At 42.2% G+C, this 23,478-nt stretch overlaps 1 protein-coding gene across 1 annotated transcript in view; it reads right to left on the bottom strand.

Annotated features, from left to right (window-relative positions):
• The window catches only part of SLCO5A1 (solute carrier organic anion transporter family member 5A1), a 149,895-nt gene that overhangs the window by 23,817 nt on the left and 102,600 nt on the right, over positions 1-23,478 (bottom strand). Inside the window, 1 exon segment of the mRNA XM_005663031.3 lies at positions 7,462-7,660. Coding sequence (XP_005663088.3) covers positions 7,462-7,660 — 199 coding nt within the window.

Here is a 23,478-nt window from a genome sequence, read left to right as displayed (position 1 = left end):
GGCACAGTGCTCAGAAAGAACACAAACTCTAAAATAGAGAATCCAGGCGTCATTCCATTCCACCCTCTACTAACTGATGACTTTGGGCAAATAATTTACTGTCCAAGCCTCAGTTTCTTTAACCAAAACATGTGGCTAATAATACACATGGTAGAGTGATGATGTAAACATTGTGTATACAAAAATATATATTGTATATACACAAGTATATATACGAGTGCCAAACACTGAATCTAAGCCAAATAAGTGACTAACAAAGGCGACTTGCTTCTCTACCACTCCCCTTCATCTCTTTATTTATTGGCTTTAAAAGGGGAAGAAGATCCAATATGCCAAGTCTCAAAATCATGCAGAACAATACAAGGTTGTTAGCAAAAAGGTCAACCATGTACTGATGAGCAGGTTGAGCACTGCACAAGAGCACCCAGACAAGAGAGCCAGGAGATGTGAAATTTAGCCCATACCCTGCTTGGAGAAAGGTCCCCTTTTTCACACAAAAGTGACTGCTACTTTAAAAGTGTTAGACCTGTGCAGCTGTATCACCCTAATATGTCTATACTAACTCAATGTTTAACTCTCTTCCTAGAAGTATTTGGGAAGCCAGAGGAATTCTCCAAGAAAAATAAGTTTTTTTTCACTAATTTATAAACTTCAAGGAAGTCAGGCTGCAAATACTAGAATGAATGAATGCTTGCAGCAGCTTCTTGCACTCCTAATCAAGTTTTTCTTTGTTGAATACAATTAAATGAGAAGAAGTGTACCATAAACCATGGATTTAGATCATTACAATGTCTATTTCCATCAAGTTCTTATTGTTTCAGCATCACTATACAAGTAACATCCCAGTGCAGAGGGGGATGCAAGACATTCATTAATCTTTTTTTTTTCTAATTTTATGGCCACACTAGTGGCATGTGAAAGTTCCCAGGCCACGGGTTGAATGTGAGCAGCAGCTGCCGTAACGCCGGATCCTTTAACCCACTAGGTGGGGCTGAGGATCAAACCCGAGCCTCCGAAGGGACCCAGGACTGCTGCAGATTTTTTTTTTAGGGCTACACCTGTGGCATATGAGGTTCTTAGGCTAGGGGTCAAGCTGGAGCTTCAGCTGCTGACCTACACCACAGCCACAGAAACACCAGATCTGAGCCACATCTGCGACTATGCCACTGCTTACAACATCACTGGATCCTTAACCCACTGAGTGAGGCCAGGGATCGAACCCACATCCTCAGGGATACTATGTCAGGTTCTTAACCTGCTGAGCCACAACAGGAACTCCATGCAGTCAGATTCTTAACCCCCTTCACCATGGCGGAAACTCCTCATTAATCTTTTAAAAAAAGAAAAAAAAAAAAGGTTGTTTTGCATGATCTAGACGAGATGGGAGTAGAGCCAAGAAATTAACTTTTTTCATAACATACCAAGTGCTATACTCTTTGCTGGGAAATATCAGAAAACTTCCCTTACATAACCCTTAAAATCAAAGCTACAAACATTTGTTTATAATATTTATTTATTTATTTATTTTTATCTTTTTGCCATTTCTTGGGCCGCTCCTGCAGCATATGGAGGTTCCCAGGCTAGGGGTCGAATTGGAGCTGTAGCTGCCAGCCTATGCCAGAGCCACAGCAACGCAGGATCCGAGCCGCGTCTGCAACCTACACCACAGCTCACGGCAACGCTGGATCATTAACCCACTGAGCAAGGGCAGGGATCGAACCCGCAACCTCATGATTCCTAGCAGATTCGTTAACCACTGCGCCACGATGGGAACTTCTGTTTATAATATTTAAATGCTTCAAAATGGAGGTTGAGGATGGAGGCAGGAGATACTGACTTTGCATTTTTTACTCTTCTGCAGTATTTTTTTCAACTGCACCGTGTTTTACTTTAGTTATGCTTGCAACTAGGTATGATGGGCATTATTGCCACTTTTACATATGAGGAAAACCGAGTCAACAATATGAGATAATTTTTTATAAGGTCACATAGCTAGAAAATGACGGCTCTAGTATCTGCCTTTGAAAAGAAGGGTGTCTTTGACAAAGGAACTTGAGGGGACATGGGAGAAAAATTCAAGGAATTCTTTCTTGAGACCTCTTCTCACTAAGAAGGAATACAAGGTTGTCCGACAAGAAAAACAAGACTAGGGTAAGACTGAAAACATGAAGAGAGGAATTTTTTAAATGGAACCACCAATACAAGGCATAGGAAAAGAAGCTGACCAAGGAAATGGATTGCTCAGCAAAGATGAGGGCCTGCTAAAGACTGGAGCTCATAAATTTGTAATGGAGCTGATCAGCACAATTACATAATTTTCTTTTTCCCAGTAGTGCTGGGGAGTCCGGAATCAGTTGATTCAGGATTGGTGAGACTGATGCAGTCTTAAGCAAAAACTTTAGAAGTTTTGAAAGGGACTTGAGGCTTAAAAGCAGGTAAGACTTGGGAGTCTGCCATCCATCTCTTGTGAGAATGCACTTAAAATAAAAGTGACTGTGATGAAAAGGAAGAAAGCTAGCAAAAAAAAAAAAAAAAAAAAAAAAAATGAAAAGAATGACACCAAACCCCATGAAAACAGCAAGGGGATGTGAAAAGGTGTGTGTGAAATGAGCAGATGCCAACCTTGGAGTGGAGCCAGCCCATGCCATGGAAACTCTGCAAGGCTCTGAGCTCAAATTCAGCCGGTGCAGTGGGGGACCAAAGTGAGTGCAGAGCTGGAAACAACGGGACTCACTGGAGATGTGAGGGAGAGAAGACTGTATCAATGGGCACGTACATTCTCATATCCACCCACCTCCATCCTCAATTCAGAGCCGCAAAATTCATCATTAATCTCTTCTCTAAAGAAATTGGATTTTTTTGTTTGTTTGTTTTGTATTTTTAGGGCTGCACCTGCAGCATATGGAGGTTCCCAGGCTAGGGGTTGAATTGGAGCTATAGCCGCCGGCCTACACCACAGCCCACTGAGCAGGGCCAGGGATCGAACCTGTGTCCTCATGGATACTAGTCAGGTTCGTTACCACTGAGCTGCAAAGGGAACTCCTGGGAAAAAACTTTAAAGTGAAGCTTTGACCTTAGATATTGATGACTCAGAATAAAACTCCCTAATTTTTGTAGGGGGTGCAGGGGAAAGGGACACATAACCTGAGCACCCCAATGAAAATGCCAACTGCCCCCCTGCAACCATCCTACAGTGAAATCCACCAAAGGATAAACCCTAGCTACCCTCAGACACAGAGCACCTACTCAGCCTTTTAAATTCGTGTTCTGCAATACTGAGAGAAAGCTAAGGATCACCTGAAATTTGAGAAAGGCTTTCAACACAATTGAGGCAGCAAAACAGATAGAAAGCAGATACTCAGGAGGCACAGACAATTTAGGAAAGAAAAGAAACTCTGTTTAGAGTTTCTTATTATTTGATGTTGGAGAAGAGAAGATATCCAATCCACAAAGCAAGAAGAGCAGACGCAAGGAACCATCAAAAACCAAGAGAGAACTTTGGAAACTAAAAAACACAATAGACAAAACAAAAAGAATTCAACAGAAGACTGGGAAAATAAAGTTGAAGAAATCTTTCCAAAAAGTAGGGCTAAATGAGATAAAAAATAGATGATAAAAGGAGTTTCTGGGGAGTTCCCGTCGTGGCGCAGTGGTTAATGAATCCGACTAGGAACCATAAGGTTGCAGGTTTGGTCCCTCACCTTGCTCACTGGGTTAAGGATCCAGCGTTGCCATGTTGCCATGAGCTGTGGTGTAGGTTGCAGACGTGGCTCAGATCCCCCGTTGCTGTGGCTCTGGTGTAGGCCGGAGGCCACAGCTCCGATTCGACCCCTAGCCTGGGAATCTCCATATGCCATGGGAGCAGCCCAAGAAATGGCAAAAAGACAAAAAAAAAAAGGAGTTTCTGCCATGGCCCAATGGGCTAAGAATCTGACTGCAGTAGTTTGGGTGGAGCTTCGGCTCGGATTCAATCCCTGGCCCAGGCACTTCCATATGTGGTGGGAAGGGCCATAAAATGAAAAGAAGAAAAAAAGTGATAAAGAATAAGAAAGGTAGAGGATCAATGAAGGAGAGAAAAGGGTAAAAACTGTGGGGAGAAAATGACAATATTTGTGAAAATTTTTAATTAAAAATGGAACTGGAGGATATGGTCTCCAAACATTAAAAGCTCACCAAGGGTTCAAAAGAGAAAAAAAGACATGTCCCAAAATGTATCATGGTGAAATTTAGAAATGGAAATAAATGGAAACTCCAAGGAAGGAAAAGTAGGGCACACACAAAGGACCGGGGGGAAAAAAGGCCAGACTTCCTACAACAGTATTAGAAATTAGACAACAGTGGAGTGGAAACTTTAAAATTTTTAGTGAAAATGATCCATCCAATCCAAAATTCTTTACCCAGCCAATCTGACAACCAAATTTAACTTAAAAAAAAAAAAAGGTTATTTCAATGCAACTAGAGATCTCGTGTGAAGCGAAGTAAGTCAGAAAGAGAAAGACAAATACCATATGATATCACTTATATGTGGAATCTAATATATGGCACAAATGAACCTATCTACAGAACAGAAACAGACTCACAGACATAGAGAACAGACTTGTGGATGCCAAAGGGGGGAGGGGAGGCAGTGGGATGGACTGGGAGTTTGGGATAGTAGACGCGGACTATTACATTTAGAATGGATAAGCAACTTGAGACCTTACTGTATAGCACAGGAAACTCTATTCAGTCTCTTGGGAATAGAACATGATGGAAGACAATATGAGAAAAAGAATGTATGTATGCCTGGGGTACTTTTCTGTACAGCAGAAATTGGCACAGTATTATAAATCAACTATAATTAAAAAAAAAAAAGTAACAGCCTATGGAGCCTTGTTGTAGCTACTGGAGTATATACTGCAACAAAATAAAAGAGGAAGCCCAACAAGAGGTATTCACAGAGCCCAGAAAACAAGGATCAGTCCTGAGATTGGCAAATAGGCTTCCAGGGTGACAGTGAGGCAGCAGACCCTGCTCTGAGTCGGGGTGGGAGCAGGGACCCACGGCCCCCATAGAGATGACTCCCAGGAACGGGGCAACGGAGTCATGAGTTCATCAGATGGGTGAAAAATCATATCGAGATTCCTTGAGCCCTTAGACAGTAATGGGAAACCAGATGCAAGTTCAAAGAAAACAACGGAAATGAAAATAAGGCAATGATTTAATTCCAGGGAAATCAGTGCGGTACAGAAGAGGAAATCTAATCATGATACACCCGTGTGTCTCAGACGCCAACAACACTGTCATAATCATAACAGATCAAAAAAGGCTTTGAGCCAACTTGTGAGGCAGATGCCAAACTCCTCATTCACCAAGACAGGAAACCATAAATAACGTCTCAACTTCTAAAATTTATTGAGTATGTCTGAAAAATACAGAGGTAAATAAATACCAGAAGAAATAGCTGAAAAGAATTTTAAATTATTGCCCCTGGGAAGAAAGGTTAGTCAGGAGACTGCTGGGGAAGAAAGGTTAGTCAGGAGACTGCTGGGGTTAAAGTATAGTTGATTTACAATGTGTTAAATAGAACTTTCTTTGTTTTGTTTTTGTTTTTTGTTTCTCTCTTCTCTTGTTTTTTTTTTTTGTGTGTGTGTGTATGAGTGTGTTTATGTGTGGGGGGAGGGTTTGTGTGGGTTGTTTGTTTGTTTGTTTGGTTGGTTGGTTGGTTTTGGCTATATGGATTTCCCAGGCCAGGGATCAGATCCAAGCTTCAGTTGCAATGGGGATCTTTAGCCCACTGTGCCAGGTGGGATCAAACTTGCAGCCCAGGGCCCCAGAGATGCTGCTGATCCTGTTGCATCATGGTGGGAACTTTGGTTTTTTCCTTACTAAATTTTTTTTTTTTTTTTTTTTTTGTCTTTTGTCTTTTTTGTTGTTGTTGTTGTTGCTATTTCTTGGGCCACTCCCGCGGCATATGGAGGTTCCCAGGCTAGGGGTCGAATCGGAGCTGTAGCCACTGGCCTACGCCAGAGCCACAGCAACTCGGGATCCGAGCCGCGTCTGCAACCTACACCACAGCTCACAGCAACGCCGGATCGTTAACCCACTGAGCAAGGGCAGGGACCGAACCCTCAACCTCATGGTTCCTAGTCGGATTCGTTAACCACTGTGCCACGACGGGAACTCCTCCTTACTAAATTTTAGATCTATTTATGCTTTCCCATTGTAGTAAAAGTAAATTGAAATAGAAACTATTCTTAATTTACTAGTAATTAATGATAGTAGCTAACTATCGCTGAGCATTTACTCTGTGCCAGAAGAGCTGAGAGCTTTACATGTGTTTCTCATGGAATCCTTGCCTGCAGTCTTCTAAGGTCATTAACTATTGAAATCAACTAAATCTTTGGGTCCCTGAAAAATTTATGCATTGAAAGCTAACTCCCAATGTGATGGTATTTGGAGATGGGGCCTTTGGGAGGTGATGAGGTCCTGAGGGTGGACCCCTCACGAATGGGATTAGCGCCCTTATAAAAAAGACCTTAGAGAGATGCCTCATCCCTCCACCATGTGAGGTTTCCACAAAAGACAGCCGTTTAGAAACCAAGAAGCAAGCCCTCTCCAAACACCGAATCTGCTAGCACCTTGATCTTGGACTTCCCAGTCTTATGAACTGTGAGAAATAACATTTCTGTTGTTTCTAAGCCGCCTGATCTATGGTGTTCTCCTACGGCAGCCTGAACTGATTAATATACTGATAGGGGTGATTTGTACCTCTATTTTGCCATCTATAAAATCAGGATAATAATAGTACCTACCAGATAAGATTGTTGTGAGTATTAATGAGTTAATACATGCAAAGCATCTAGGAGAATGTTTGGCATGCGGCAGTGTTAATATAAGAGTTGGCTATATTTTGAACATTGTCATCATCATTAGTATTAGGACAGAAAGATCTCCAACCTATACTGTTGCACTAACAAATGAGCTCAGAAAAGTATGCATAGGATGCTGCTTTTTGGATAGAAAACAGGGAACACTGGAAAATACATATTCATCGTTTCCTGTATAAAAACATCCTTGGAAGGATACACAAGAAACGAATTAAAGTAGCTCCCTGGTTTGTGCTTACAGAGAAGAGGGGTGAAGGACTGTATTTTCATTGAACTTCATTTTGTATTTGAATGTATTACGTATTCAAAACATTATATTAAAGGAAAAGAGCAGTTTTTGTTATGCCAACAAGCATTCCCTCGTCATGTTCTGTGATCCAAATGCAACGGGAGACATTCTGTGAGAGTCAAGGGGGGGCACAGACAGGGGAGAGACCACAGCCTCTGCCTTCCAAGGGTGCAGCTCCATCTGGGGAAACAAGCAGGCAGCGCGTCCCCCGTGGAGGGAGGGACCCTGGGATCCAAACACCGCAGGGCTTTGCATTTAAATCACGATCAGGACGAGACCAGACGGCTCTCCCGAGATACTTACCCTGTTGTATAAGGGATGTTTATGCCCCCAAGGTTGATACTTTCACATCCGACAATAAACAGGGTGGAAAAGCACAGTAAAGACACGCCACTGCAGATCATCGCTAGCTTTGCAGATTCTCTCGCACCAAGTTTCAATTTTTTTATAATGTAGCCTCCCAGGACAATCCCAACACCGGCACTGGGGACAATGACGACGCCTGGAGAGAAGACGGGAAGGACAGGATTAATTTGAAGTAATGTATACTATTACTTGTTTTCTTTTTTTTTTTTTTTTTTTTTTTTTAGGGTCCCACCCACAGCATACGGAAGTTCCCAGGCTAGGGGTCTAATCAGAGCTGTTGCTGCCCGCCTACACCACAGCCACAGCAATGCCAGATCCTTAACCTACTGAGCAAGGCCATGGATCTAGCTCGCAACCTCATGGTTCGTAGTTAGATTCGTTTCCGCTGCACCAAGACGGGAACTCTTGTTTTCTTTTTTTTAATGATCTTTATTTTTTCCATTATAGCTGGTTTACAGAGTTCTGTCCATTTCTACTGTACAGCAAAGTGACCCAGTCACACATACATATATACATCTCTTTTCTCACGTTATCCCCCATCATGCTCCATCACAAGTGGCTGGATATAGTTCCCTGTGCTAAACAGCAGGATCTCATTGTTTATCCATTTCAAAGGCAATAGTTTGCATCTATTCACCCCAGACTCCCAGTCCATCCCACTCCCTCCCCCTTCCCCTTGGCAGCCACAAGTCTGTTCTCCATGTCCATGAGTTTCTTTTCTGTGGAAAGGTTCATTTGTGCCATATATTAGATTCCAGATATAAGTGATATCATATGGTATTTGTCTTTCTCTCTCTGACTTACTTCACTTAGTATGAAAGTCTCTCATTACATCCATGTTGCTGCAAATGGCTACTTGTTTTCAATTATTCTGTTTCTACTTTCTCATTAGTAAAGTAAAAAAAATTTTAAATACTGTAATCAATAAATCTCCAAAGTGCATGATTTTTATAGTATAATTTATTTTCAACACAAAACAACCAACAAAGGACTCATAAACAGAATGCAAAAAAACTTTTGTAAGCCATAAAATAATGACAAGCCACCCATTAGAAAGTGAGAAAAACTTCAGTGGCCCTTCCCTAAGGAGGAAATTCAGCCAACTCATTAATACATAAAGGTTCTCAGTCTTTTTTTCTTTTTTTTTCTTTCTTTTTTTTTTTTTTTTTTTTTTTTTTGTCTTTTTAAGGTCGTACCCATGGTATATGAAGGTTCCCAGGCTAAGGGTCGAATCTGAGCTATAGCTGCCAGCTTATCCCACAGCCATAGCAACGCAGGATCCAAGCCTCATCTTCAACCTTCACCACAGCTCATGGCAACGCCAGATCCTTAACCCAATGAGTGAGGCCAGGGATCAAACCCGCATCCTTATTGATCCTAGTCTGGTTTGTTAACCACTGAGCCACGAAGGGAACTCCCAAAAGGCACTTAGTCTTATTACTAAGAGGGAAATACAAATTAAAGCTACAATTAAAAACGACTCCAAAATGGAAAAGTCTGACAATGCCACGTGTTAGCAAAGATACAGAGTAACGGACACTCTACATGGCTGGCGGGATGTAAATTGTGAAAGACCTTGAAGGATGGTGTAGCATTATCTGATGGAGTGGAATCCATTCCGTTCCTGGATCTCTACCCTAAAGAAACTCCTGTACACGGGGACAAAAGAAGTGCATGAGATACCTGAAGCTCCATAACTGCCCCAAAGTGGAAATAAACCAAACGTCCATTAATAGATACATCCTATGCAGTAAATTTATGTAATGAAATGCTGCCATGCTGCATTAAAAATTAAGACACATAATTGCATAACACAGTGTTGAATGAAAGAAGTAAAATAGAAAACATGACCTGATGGTATAAACTTTCAAAAACAGGTGAAACTACATGAGTTCCTTAGAAATGAATATACAGGTAGGGCAACTATGAAGTCAAGATTTCGGAGTTCCCGTCGTGGCGCAGTGGTTAACGAATCTGACTAGGAACCATGAGGTTGCAGGTTTGGTCCCTGCCCTTGCTCAGTGGGTTAACGATCCGGCGTTGCCGTGAGCTGTGGTGTAGGTTGCAGACGCAGCTCGGATCCCGAGTTGCTGTGGCTCTGGCGTAGGCCAGTGGCTACAGCTCTGTTTCGACCCCTAGCCTGGGAACCTCCATATGCCGCGGGAGCGGCCCAAAGAAATGGCAAAAAGACAAAAAAAAAAAAAAAAAAGATTGCCATAAAAGCCAGCATAGTAGCAGAATGGGTGGGATCAGGAAAAGATACAGGGGTTCCTGAAGGACTGAAAATACTCCATTCTATGAGCTTGGTAAGTGTTCACTTTATGATTATTCATGATTTCTAAGGTCTTTTAAATTGAAGTATAGTTGATTTACAGCATTATGTTAGTTTCTGCTATATAGCAAAGTAATTCAGATATATACACATGTTCTTTTTCACATTCTTTTCCATCGTGGGATATAGAATATAGTTCCCTGTACTGTATAATAAGACTTTGCTGTTTATCTATTCTATGTATAGTAGTTTATATCTGCTAATCCCGAACTCCTAATTAGTCTCTCCCCTCTTTCCCCTTTGGTAACTATAAGTTTATTTTCTATATTTGTGAGTCTGTTTCTGTTTTGTAAACAAGTTTATTTGTATCACATTTCAGATTCCACATATAAGTGATCTAAGTTTTGATAAATGCCCTTCTGTGTACATTTTATTTCACAATAAAAAAAAGCTAAAAAATGAGTCATACTGCTGCCCCAGGAACCTTACAATTGAAAAGAGAAACAAACAAAACAAATTAGAGATTAGTAAGACAATTATACAAGGGGCAGGGAGAACAGAGGGAAGAAGCCCTTGAGTCTTCTCTGGGAGAAATCAGGGAGGACTTCATGGAAGTGGCAGTATTTGAGCAGACACACAGATTAGACTGAACCTGTCCAATATATACAAGCACAGAGAGAATATCCTGTACAAAGGAAATATGTGCAAAGAGGCATGAGATAACAGAACTGAGGACTCTGAGTACTCCAAGTGATGGGAGTGTGGCATGCAGGCTGCTGAGGCCTGGCGGGGACATGAGCAAGAAACGTCAGGCAGAGCGAGACAGTGAAGAACCCTGGGGAGGGGCTCAGGTTGCACCTCTGGGCAATGGGAGGACACCCAAGAATTCTGAGCTGGGTACCGAGAGGATGGGAGTGTGTGTTACAAAGATCACTACTGATGCTGAGATGGAAGACAGCTTAGACCAGACCAACACGGGAGGCAGTGACATGGTCGGGAAGGCACCCACAAAGGTCCTGGTGAGGCACGGGCAGGCTCTGCATGGACAGCAACGGCCTCACAAAGTGGTCCCTGTACCACAAACTCGGAAAGAGCTGGCCTGGGGTGTTTATAACTGGTAGTAAAATTCATGGTGTAGACAGAACACCCCAACAAGACTGAACGAAGTCAGAAGAGCAGAGGAAGAGGAAGCCTAAAAGGACGCTACGTGCCCAGAGATCTCAGCAGGAGCAGGTGTGAGGGCGCTGTGAAGGTGAAGCCCGCCTGCCATGGGTTGAACTGCCAGGTGTGGGGATTCAGAGGCTGGAACTCAGATGCTTTCTAGAACTTTCTAGACTATAAAAGGAAAAAGGGGTATAGGTCTAGAGTTAGAGTGGGACCGAGGCTTAGGGAGTTTTATTTTCTTGTTCACACATGGAAGGGACTTCAGTATATTTATTTGCACACAAAAAGGGACTAAAAAGGAATGGGAGGCTGGATGTAGAGACAAAAGTTTATCGAATGCCCAGGCAGGCAAGATCCCTGAGAAGTCAAGAGAAGGTGGAATAAATAGCACAGATGGGAGTTCCTGTCGTGGTACAGTGGTTAACGAATCTGACTAGGAACCATGAGGTTGCGGGTTCGATCCCTGGCCTTGCTCAGTGGGTTAAGGATCCGGCGTTGCCGTGAGCTGTGGTGTAGGTTGCAGACGCGGCTCGAATCCCGAGTTGCTGTGGCTCTGGTGTGGGCTGGTGGCTACAGCTCCAATTAGACACCTAGCCTGGGAATCTCCATATGCTGCAGGAGTGGCCCTAGAAAAGAAAAAAAAATAGCGCAGATGATCAGATTTGCCCTGGGGGGGGGGGGAGGGCGGGACAAAGGGAGAGATAGAGAGCCCTGCATCTGGGATGGGAATCAGATGATTTGGGAAGGTGGGGGCAGGGGGGATACATCAATGGATGCGTGGTACTCTTCAAATGTAGTCCTTCTGTTCTGTTACTGTTTGGACACACCATGCAAGAGAACACTTGAAAAGCACAGAGAAACATGAAGGAAAAAAAAACACAGCTTACATTTTGACATACTTCACTCCATTTTTTTTCTATGCTTCTTTCCCTCAAGAACTGATATCTATCTATGTGGGTGTGTGTGTTTAGTTGGCTTTTGTTCTTTTCTGAATAACTGAAAACTAAATTCTTTGAGGGAAAGGATATAAACTTTAAATATAGTCAAGGTTGGAATATCCATTGTAGGATATGAATCGTAGAACAGTGAAGAGAGCACTAAATAAGAATATGTAATCAGGAGTTCCTGTCATGGCACAGTGGTTAACGAATCCGACTGGGAACCATGAGGTTGCAGGTTCGATCCCTGGCCTTGCTCAGTGGGTTAAGGATCCGGCGTTGCCATGAGCTGTGGTGTAGGTTGCAGACACGGCTCGGATCCCAAGTTGCTGTGGCTCTGGCATAGGCCGGCGGCTACAGCTCCGATTAGACCCCTAACCTGGGAACCTCCATATGCCACAGGAAGCAGCCTAGAAAAGGCAAAAAGACCAAAAAAAAAAAAAAAAAAAAAAAAAAAAACGTAATCAGCTTTGCAAACGCAGAAAAATGTGCGTCCAGAGGACATTAGATTCCAGAGGTCTGCAGCTGCGTGGATGCACATAGTTGGAGGGCTTGTTCCTGCCTGTTCAACAACCGATGTGAAGGAGCAGAGAAGAAGGGTTAGATTAATCTAAAGTGTGAGCTTTGCCTGAGTTTTCAGGAAAAAGGGGGGGGGGTTCATCTTATAATCCTCACCTTGGTCCCGATTTTATAAAACCAGTAATGGCCCTTTTACAGATGAGGAAGTGACAGCCACACAAGGGAGGGAGAGACAGAATGAAAACTGAAGTCTCTGATTTCCAGCCTAGGAGTTCACACTGTGACACAGGGGGATCGGTGGCATCTCTGCAGCACTAGGATGCAGGTTCGATCCCTGACTCTGCAGAGTTGCCCCTGCTGCAGTTCAGATCTGATCCCTGGCCTGGGAATTCCATATGTCTGGGATAGCCAAAAATGAAAAATAAAAAAAAATTCCCAGCTTAGCACACAGTCCACAGCATCACAGCTGCCTCTTAGAACCGATGGCTACTTGGACTCTTTCAGGTATGGTGACCTGAGCTCTGGGCTTAGATGAGCTGGTCAGTAACTTCCTCTTCATTACAGAATAGTACACATTCTGGCTATAGGAATAAATAGGCAAATCTTTACCTTTAATAAAATTCCTATTTCAACTGAATGATTTATGTGGTTACAGATACTGTGCTAGACCCCCAGATAACAACAAAACCAACCCCAATGCTCACGGCTGTGTTATCATTTAAAAGCAGTATAATCGGGAGTTCCCGTCGTGGCACAGTGGTTAACAAATCCGACTAGGAACCATGAGGTTGCGGGTTCGGTCCCTGCCCTTGCTCAGTGGGTTAACGATCCGGCGTTGCCGTGAGCTGTGGTGTAGGTCGCAGACGCGGCTCGGATCCCGCATTGCTGTGGCTCTGGCGTAGGCTGGTGGCTACAGCTCCGATTCAACCCCTAGCCTGGGAACCTCCATATGCCGTGGGAGCGGCCCAAGAAATAGCAACAACAACAATGACAAAAAAAAAAAAAAGACAAAAAAATAAAATAAAATAAAAGCAGTATAATCTATTGCCTGTGGACCCTAATTAGTATTCACCTCTTGAAAACAGAATATTTGTCATGAGTAAGGATGAGGGCTCATCAAACAGAGAGAAGATCTATTAAAATTTCCTTCTCATGTCCCCTGTCATCTAAATCTCACTGCACTATCAAAATAGAAAGAGTCTGACTGTTGTCAGGATAATCTTACAATGCTCCCATCTCCAGCTTGAGTTTCAGTGTTAGAATTTTAGGCGTATGAAAAAGGAGGGAAGATTTGGGCTGAATAGGGGGCTGGGTGGGGGATGGGGGCCAAGAGCACCTTCTCATGGCCACCTCTCCAAGTCCCTGGCCCTGGCGAACCCAGCTTTAGTAGTTTGGGGTTTGCATGTGGGGAGCATGGAGGGGCTGGGGTCAGCTTCTCCACCCACCAACCCGCTGCCACCGCTACCACTTAGGAGTCCCCAACTTCAGCAGTCCCTTTTGGGGAGAGGAAAATAAGCACATAAGATGGGCTCTCCTGGCCAAAGCTGCCCTCCTGCTGCTAGGAGCTCAAATTCACTGGCTGCTGCTCTCCTGCCCTTCCCTGGTGTCCCCAGACTCCAAAGCCCCTCCTTTACCTCCCCTCCTCTGAGCCTCTGCTCCTGACCCAGCCCCTTTCCCAGTCACACAGAAACAGTAAGGAAACCATTTAAAAAAAAAAAAAGACAATCTATGGAAATGAGAGAAAACCGTTTCAAACGATGCAACTGACAAGGGCTTGATCTCTAAAATACACAAACCACTTGTACAACTCAACAGCAAAAAAAAGCCAACAACCCAAATGAAAAATGGGCAAAAGACCTGAACAGACATTTCTCCAAAGAAGATATACTGATGGCCAACAAGCACATGAAAAAATGCTCAATATCACTGATTATTATTAGGGAAATGCAAATCAAAACTATTATGAGGTACCACCTCACACCAGTCATAATGGCCATCATTAACAAATCAACAAATAGCAAATGCTGGAGAGGGTGTGGAGAAAAGGGAACCCTCCCACACTGTTCATGGAAATGTAAACTGGTACAACCACTATGGAAAACGGTACGGAGGTACTGCAGAAAACTAAATCTAGAACTACCATATGACCCAGCTATCCCACTCTTTGGCACATATCTGAAGAAAACTTTCCTTGGGAAAAATGCATGCACCTGTATGTTCAATGCAGCACTATTCTCAATAGCTTAAACATGGAAACAACCTAATTTCCAGTGACAGGTGAATGGATTAAGAAGATATGGCACACACACACACACACACACACACACACACACACACACACAAAATGGAATACTACTCAGCCATAAAAAGAACAAAATAATGCCATTTGCAGCAACATGGATGGAACAAGAGACTCTCATACTAAGTGAAGTAAGTCAGGAAGAGAAAGACAAATACCATACGATAGCACTTATATCTAGAATCTAATATACAGCACGAATGAACCTTTCTACAGAAAAGAAACCCATGGACTTGGAGAACAGACTTGTGGTTACCAAGGGGGAGGGGGAAGGAGTGGGATAGACTGGGAGTCTGGGGTTAATAGGTGCAAACTATTGAATCTGGAGTGGATAAACAATGAGATCCTGCTGTTTAGCACAGGGAACTATATCCAGCCACTTGTGATGGAACATGATGGAGGATAATGTGAGAAAAAGAATATACATATGTATGACTGGGTCACTTTGCCATACAGTAGAAATTGACAGAACACTGTAAATGAACTATAATGGGAAAAATAAAAATCATAAAAGAAAAAAAAAGAAAAATAGTTCCGTTACCCTTGAGTTTCTGCCCCTCGCGCCCTCTAGTGGCCAAGATGTGGGAAGGGCAGGGCACAAGAGGGTGGGAAAAGGATGAGGCAGAGGAGGTAAGACAGAGCACCATGGAAAGAGGAGAATGCCTGGACCAATCCTAAGGGCCCACAAAGATGGCGGAGGATGGAGGCCAATGCATCTGCAGATGTCTAAGACAATTCCAGGTAAGAGTGTGGCCATGCAGATTTCTAGTTGGAATCTCAGTTCTGCCACCTGCAAGCTGTCTGTCCTCAGGCAAGTTTCTGAACATTCCAGGCCTTGGACTTTCTCATCTGTAAAGCGTGGATAAGAATGGTTGCTTCCTCCTAGGTTATTAGGATTAAACGGGTTAAGCCATATGAGGGCTTAAAACCGTGTCTGACCCATAGTATATTCTCAATAAATGGCAGCGATAGACACAAGTACAATATTGCTATAATGAGTTTAAAATTGGCCCAAATAAATAGATTAGAATTATAATTAGGCAAATTTCTCTATGCTATTTAACCTATAGGATTGAACTGAAGCTACTGCCCAATGGTCCCACATAAACTTGTACATGTTCTTTAATATACAAACTTTTGTTTGATGTCTAGCTACCATGTCCTCCTGAACACATAAACTTGTGTTAGCTTTTGAGTTACTGTGTGTATATATCTCAGTCTAAAGAACTAATCACTGCATTAACTACTGACAAAAGGACCCCACTTTGTTCATAACAGATCTGCACCCATTCTACTGTTTCCCTGTAGATCTTTTATCTACTCATTTTTCCAAGCAGACTGACATATTAGTTGCCCTATTTGCTGTCTTGCTCTTATTTCAAACACACTTTTTTTTTTTTTTTAGGATAGTGGAAACTTGCAGCATATGGAAGTTCCCAGGCTAGGGGTCAAATCGGAGCTGCAGCTGCCAGCCACAGCCATAGCCACAGCAATGCCAGATCCGAGCCTCATCCGCAACCTATACCAAAACTCACAGCAATGCCTAATCCTTAACCCACTGAGCAGGTACAGGGATCGAACCTGCATCCTCATGGATACCAGTTGGGTTCATTACCACTGAGCTACAACAGGAACTCCCCTAACATTCAATTTTGAAGTTTTTACTCTGGGTCACAAAATTGCTTGCCCTATAAAGTGTGACTGGATGGAATTAAAAGGTCTTTATGAAAAATGATATTCAGGGAATTACCAGATACAAAAGCTACTGATGGAATTTTTCCTCTTCACTTCAATTTTTTAATAGGTAAATATTATCTAGATCACAAAGAGCCTAAGCTTAATGTATCACTTGCAACACAAGAAAACCTTGAACTGGAAGAGAGGGGACCAAATTATAAACAGGAAATCCAAGATCTCATTTGGGGCTAAAATAACTTGCTAAAATCAGTTTAAACCTGGCAGGCATGAAATATCTAGTTGGATACCTGAAAAATCTCACTGTTATCAAAATTCTGCCTTGGGTGTTATTAGCAAAAACTTAACTGCTAAGCCACCATAGGTGTCCAAGTGTGGAAATGTCAACAGCCCTCTGATAACTCTTTTCTATTATGAGATTACAAAGGTGCAGAATGTCCCACTGTGGTGAATAAAGTTACTATAGACAGATCCTCAGAATCTTAGAAGTCCTTGTGTCCTTTTCTTTAAATTCACTGACTTTTTCTGCATATTTCACATCCAGTTTTCTTTAGTTATGTTGAAAAGTAAGCAGTTTGCAAACCTAAGACTGTGAATCAATATAGAATATCTTTATAACGAAGCCATTAGGGCTTCCAGGTTCTGCCGCTGTCTTTGGGGATGCGGCCAGGCAAGGGGGAGGGCAGGAGAAGGCAGGGCGAGCATCTAGAAGAGAAGGAAGCACAGTTTCCATTCTCTCTCTCTCTCTCTCTCTCTCTCTCTCTCCCCCTCTTTCCCTCTCTCCTTCTGTACCCATACACTCACACACACACACACACACACACACACACACACACACTGATGTTGGCTATATGCCAGATACTGTGACAACAACTGTATGTATAGGACCCCATCTAACTCAAAATTGTATACATTTTGAGTTGCTCCGAAATCTGAATGTGTCTTCTAATAAACAGCATCTTGACCTTATGTCATCATTTAATTAGAAGCATTTTTCTTTCATAGTAAATCAACTTACAGTGTCTTAGGTTGGAAGGAATATAGCTTCTTTCCACATGCCACGTGAAGAAACATCTAGTGAGTGATAGGGCAGGATAACAAACTCAAGTGTAACTTTGCCAAGACTATGCTTCTCATCTTACGAAACCAAATAAATGTTTTTCTAATGCACAAGGCTAATCATTTTACCCTTTTAAGCTTCCACTTTCCCTTACAAATACTTTCTAATGGGAAATAAATAATAATGACTGTCGGGGGTAATAGAAGAGATTATTTTTAAAGTTTAAACCTTGAAGCTCGCAAATTCTAAGTGATCTGAGAATAGACGGCATAGTAATAAGTACACACTTCACACACTATACATAAATCCACAAAGTATCACAAGAACACAATATAACTCATATCTCTCAAGACCATCTTTGTGAAAAGTCTCAAAAATCTCTTCACAAACCAGGAATGAGGTACCTCATTAGAATTATAATGCCTTTTTTATACAGTGGTGGTTTTAAGGCAGAGACCAAACCATTTCTTTCAATCCGTATTTCTTGTTTTTAATGTTACTGAAGTTGATTTACAATGTTGTGTCATTCTCTGCTGCATAGCAAAGCGACTCAGTTATACATGTGTGTGCATATATATATATATATTCTTTTCCATATTCTTTCCATGATAGTTTATTACAGAATATTGAATGTAAGTCCTGTGCTATAAGTAGGACCTTGTTGTTTATCCATTCTCTATATAATAGTTTGCATCTGCTAATTTCAAACTCGTAATCCATCACTCCCCCCTCCCCCTCCCCCTCCCCCTTTGGCAACCACAAGTCCGTTCTCTATAATTGAGAGTCTGTTTTTGTTTCGTAGATATGTTGATTTGGGTCATGTTTTAGATTCCACAAATAAATGATATTATATGGTATTTGTCTTTCTGATTTTGCTTAGTACAAGCAAGGGGCATCCATGTTGCTGCAAATGGCAGTATTTCATTCTTTTTGATGTCTGAGTAATAGTCGTGGGGGGGGTGTACCACCACATCTTCTTTATCCATTCATCTGTCCATGGACATTTAGGTTGCTTTAACGGCTTGGCTATTGTGAATAGTGCTGCTATGAACATAGGGGTGCATGCATCTTTTTAAATTATAGTTTTGTCTAGGAGGAGGATTGCTGGATCATATGGCAACTCTATTTTAGTTTGCGGAACCTCCATAGTGTTCTCCATAGTAGCTGCATCAATTTACATCCCCGCCAACAGTGTAGAAGGGTTCCCTTTTCTCCACACCCTTTCCAGCATTTATTATTTGTAGACTTTTTTTTTTTTTTTTTTTGCCATTTCTAGGGCCGTTCCTGAGGCATATGGAGGTTCCCAGGCTAGGCGCCTAATCAGAGCTGTAGCCGCCGGCCCACGCCAGAGCCACAGCAATGAGGGATTCAAGCCATGTCTGCAACCTAAACCACAGCTCACAGCAAAGCCAGATCCTTAATCCACTAAGCAAGGCCAGGGATCGAACCCACAACCTCATGGTTCCTACTCGGATTCATTAACCACTGAGCCACGAGGGGAACTCCTATTATTTGTAGACTTTTTAATGATGGCCATGTGACTGGTGTGAAACGGTGCCTCATTGTAGTTCTGATTCGCATTTCTCTAATAATTGGCGATAAGAAGCATCTTTTCATGTACTTATTGGCCATCTGCATGTCTTCTTTGGAGAAATGTCTATTTTGTTCTTCTGCCCATCTTTCAATTTCAACCCACAATATTTCAGAGCACAATGTCCAGGTGAATTGTAAAGGATGCCGTATTTGACTGGATTAGGAGAGGCAGTCCATGTGTGTTGAACTGAGCAGCATATGTTGATCATAGCTTGGCTCTTGGGGAGAAGCCCACTATGTTGAGTGGCAGGACTCCTAGGGGTTCTTGTAGGAATTCTCCTGGGGCAGCTAAACTGGCAGGGTGGCTAGCCTTGCACAGGGCTGCTGCAGACAGTCTGTCTCAAGTTCTGCCCCTCTACAGCTTCAGTTAGAGGACACAAGCCCAGCAACAGAATCTCAGGCCACAGCTACCTCTCTCAAGGACCCCGCGATGGCCACAGGGGGGCTCACCAACAGACAGTGCTCTGAAGTCTCCCATGGCCTTGCTGAAATGATTAATAAAGGCTTTCCAAGGAATTACACACCTCTGACAACCTTAGCCTCCATCATCTCAGCACAGAGACAGCAAAATCAAGCTCACCAGGAGTCCTCTTGTGGCGCACCAGGCTAAGGATCCAGTATCATCTCTGCAGTGGCTCGGATCACTGCTGGAGCATGGATCGGATCCCTGGCCCAGGAAATTCCACATGCCTCAGGTGCAGCAAAAAAAAAAAAAAAAAAAAAAAAATCAAGCTCGCCTGGAACTCCCACCAGGGTAAATAGTCCCCATTCAATCACAATAGCACTTTCTTCAACTCTGTCAACACCAGGAAGCACCATGCAGTAGAAGAGAAATACGAGAACCACAATCTTTGGGACTCACGTCTTGGGAGCCCTGAAGGAAAGGTAATAAAAAGGTTCATTCAACAGAGAAAACAAGACCACTTCTCATTTCAGGTTTCTGCAAAGCTCTGGCTGCAATAACACATCCCATCCAATGCCAAGCTGTGTGATGAAAGGCATTCGAAAATCAAACAAATTCATATTTCATCTTTTAGGGCTTAAAAAACCTGAAAGAATTTTTTGCATCCGGGCGATGAAGCCACAGAGGGCAAAAAATAACTTGAAATGATGAAATGCACAAAAATTGGAGTGTTTCCTTCTGTTTTTCAGTGGCTCTGAGAGACTCAGGGTGAACCCGCCAAAGCTTTAAACAAACTATTGCCGAAGAAGTGGGGGAGACTCTTGCAGAGGCCATTTCACAGGAGACTAACAGGATCTCATTAACTTTTTCAGTTATCAAAATAAGCCTCAAAGGAAGACCTTGGTATTAAGTTGTGGTAGTTAGTTTCCATTCAGAGAGGCAAAGCCAGGTAAGCTGGTGCCAAATACAAAACCCTCTTGGGAGGCCCTTCGGGTGAGATCCGTTTTCTGCCAGCAGCTTTCAACCTCTCCCCTTTCCACTGTGGTCCAAAGCCAGCAGCTCTGGAGCTTTCCCATGGAGAGGGCTGATCATCATATGCCCTCGAACAGCTGAGCCACAAAACCTGACAAAGTTTTCCTTCCCCTGAGAGAAGGAAGCAGATTTTTCAAACTCTAGTTATCCAAAAAAAAAAAAAAAAAAAAATTGTTTTGACACATTTCTACACACCTCGACTCTACTCGTTAGAATGCATTTGCCCCACAAGGGGCCAAGTGGCCATTTGGTTCATTAAAAACCATATTAATTCTGCCAAGTGAATCAGGAGGACCAGAACGGCCTTTTAATAAAGATCGTCAGCTCGCTCATCTAAATGTTCTGGGTTTCTTCTTTCTTTCTTTTTTTATCGGTAGCTATAATTCACATACCATACACTTCACCTACTTAAATAAGTGTACCATTCAATGTTTTTTGTATATTCAGAGATGTGCAACCACTGCTACAGTCATTTTGAGAACATCTTCATGACCCTAAAAAGTAACTTTGTACCATTAGTTGTCACACTATTTCCTTCCACGCCCCTCGCTTAGCCCTAGACAATCACTAATCTACTTTCAGTCTCTATAGATTTGCCTGTTCCAGACATTGCATGTAAATGGAGTCATAAAATATGTCTGGCTGGCTTCTATCACTTCGCATCATATTTTCAAGGCTCATCCATGCTGCAGTGTGTGACAGGACTTCATTCCTATTTATGGCCAAATAATAATCCATTGTACTAACAGACTACATTTGATTTATCCACTCATCAGTTGATGGACACTGGACTTGTTTCTATTTTGGGCTGTTATGAATAATGTTGCTATGAACATTCACGTACAAGTTTTTATGTGGACATATGTTTTCATTTCTCTTGGATAAATGCCTAGAAATGGAATTTCTGGATCATATCGCAATTGCTTGAGGAAGTGCCAAACTGTTTATTCCAAAGCAGTTGCACCATTTGACATTCTTACCAGCAGGAAGGTTCCAATTGCTCCACATCTTCACAAGCATTTGCTTTTTCCAGAAATAATATTTGATTACAGATATCCAAGTGGGTGTAAAGTGTTATCTCATTGTGGTTTTGATTTGTATTTCCCTGATAACTAATGAGGTTGAGCATCTGTTCATGTAGCCATTTGCACACATCTTCTTTGGAGAAATGTCAATTCAGATACTTCGCCCATTTTTTTTTTTTTTTTTTTTTTTTTTTTTTGTCTTTTTGCTATTTCTTTGGGCCGCTCCCGCGGCATATGGAGGTTCCCAGGCTGGGGTCGAATCGGAGCTGTAGCCACTGGCCTACGCCAGAGCCACAGCAACGCCAGATCGGAGCTGCGTCTGCAACCTACACCACAGCTCACGGCAACGCCGGATCGTTAACCCACTGAGCAAGGGCAGGGACCCAACCCGCAACCTCATGGTTCCTAGTCAGATTCGTTAACCACTGCGCCATGACGGGAACTCCTCGCCCATTTTTAAAATGAGTTTATTTTTCTTTCTATTATTGCATTTTAAGAATTCTTCATGTAGAATATGAATTTTATAATAGAAAAGTCCCTTATCAGATATATGTTTTGCAAATATCTTCTCCAAATCTCTGGAGTTTTTTTAACTTTTTTGATTGTGTTATTTGGCATATACAAGTTTTTGATTTTGATAAAATCCAACTTGTCTGTTTTTTCTTTGGTGGCATTACCTAGTTCGAGGTCAACAAAGATTCATTCTATGTTTACTTCTGAGAGTAAGGTAAGGGTCCACCTTCATTCTTTTGCATGTAGCTATTCAGCTACCCCAGTGCCATTTTTTTTTCAAAAATTATTCTTTCCTCATTGGATGGTCTTGCCAAAAATCAGTTGACCATAGATGTAGGGGTTTATTTCTGGACTCCCAATTCTATTCCATCGATGTTTATGTCTAGTTTAAGACAGCACCATACTGTCTTGATTACTGTTGCTTTTTATTAAGTTTTGAAATCAAGAAGTCTAGGTGCTCCAACTTTGTTCTTTGTCAAGATTGTTTTGCCTATTCTGGATCACTTGCATTTCTAAATGAATTGTAGGATCAGCTTGTTAAGTATTCAAAGAAGCCAGCTGGAATTTTGACAGGGATTGTGTCCAGTCTGTCTGGGGAGTGTGACCATCTTAATAACACTGTGTTCCAATTCACTAACATGAAATATATTCTTATTTATTCAGGTTTCCTTTCATTTTTAAACAATATTTTATGGATTTCAGAATAAAAGCTTTGCATTTCTTTTGTTAAATATATTCCCAAAAAATGCATTCTTTCATCCTAGTGTACATGCAGTTGTTTCCTCAGTTTCATTGTTCAATTGTTCATTGCTAGTGCATAAAAATACTATTGATGTCTACATACAGGCACACCTCACTTTACTGCATTTTGCTTTACCGCACTTTGCAGACGTTGCATTTTTACAAATTGTAGGTTTGTGGCAACCTTGAGTCAAGTGCGTTTATCAGAGCCATTTTTTCCAATAGCATTTGCTCACTTTGTACCTCTCTGCATCATACTTTAGTAATTCTCACAACATTTCAAACCCTCCCCCAGCCAAAAGATTATGACTCGCTGAAGGCTCAGATGATGGTTGGGAATTTTTAGCAAAAACATTTTTAATTAAGGTGTGTACATAGTTCTTCAGTACAGAGTAAATATAAATTGTATATGCACTGAGAAACAAAGAAAAGTCGTGTGACTTGCTTTATTGCAATATTTACATCATTGCAGGGACCTGGAATCTAACCCACAATATCTCAGGTATATTTCTTTTCTTTTTTTTTTTTTTTTTTTTTGTCTTTTTGCCATTTCTTGGGCCGCTCCTGCGGCATATGGAGGTTCCCAGGCTAGGGGTCGAATCGGAGCTGTAGCTGCCAGCCTACGCCAGAGCCACAGCAACGCAGGATCCGAGCCGCGTCTGCGACCTACACCACAGCTCACGGCAACGCCGGAACCTTG

The sequence above is a fragment of the Sus scrofa genome, chromosome 4, assembly GCF_000003025.6.
Source record: "Sus scrofa isolate TJ Tabasco breed Duroc chromosome 4, Sscrofa11.1, whole genome shotgun sequence".
NCBI classification, from domain to species: domain Eukaryota; kingdom Metazoa; phylum Chordata; class Mammalia; order Artiodactyla; family Suidae; genus Sus; species Sus scrofa.
The sequence above is the reverse complement of the archived record's forward strand: the minus strand, read 5'-3'. Positions and strand labels throughout refer to the sequence as shown.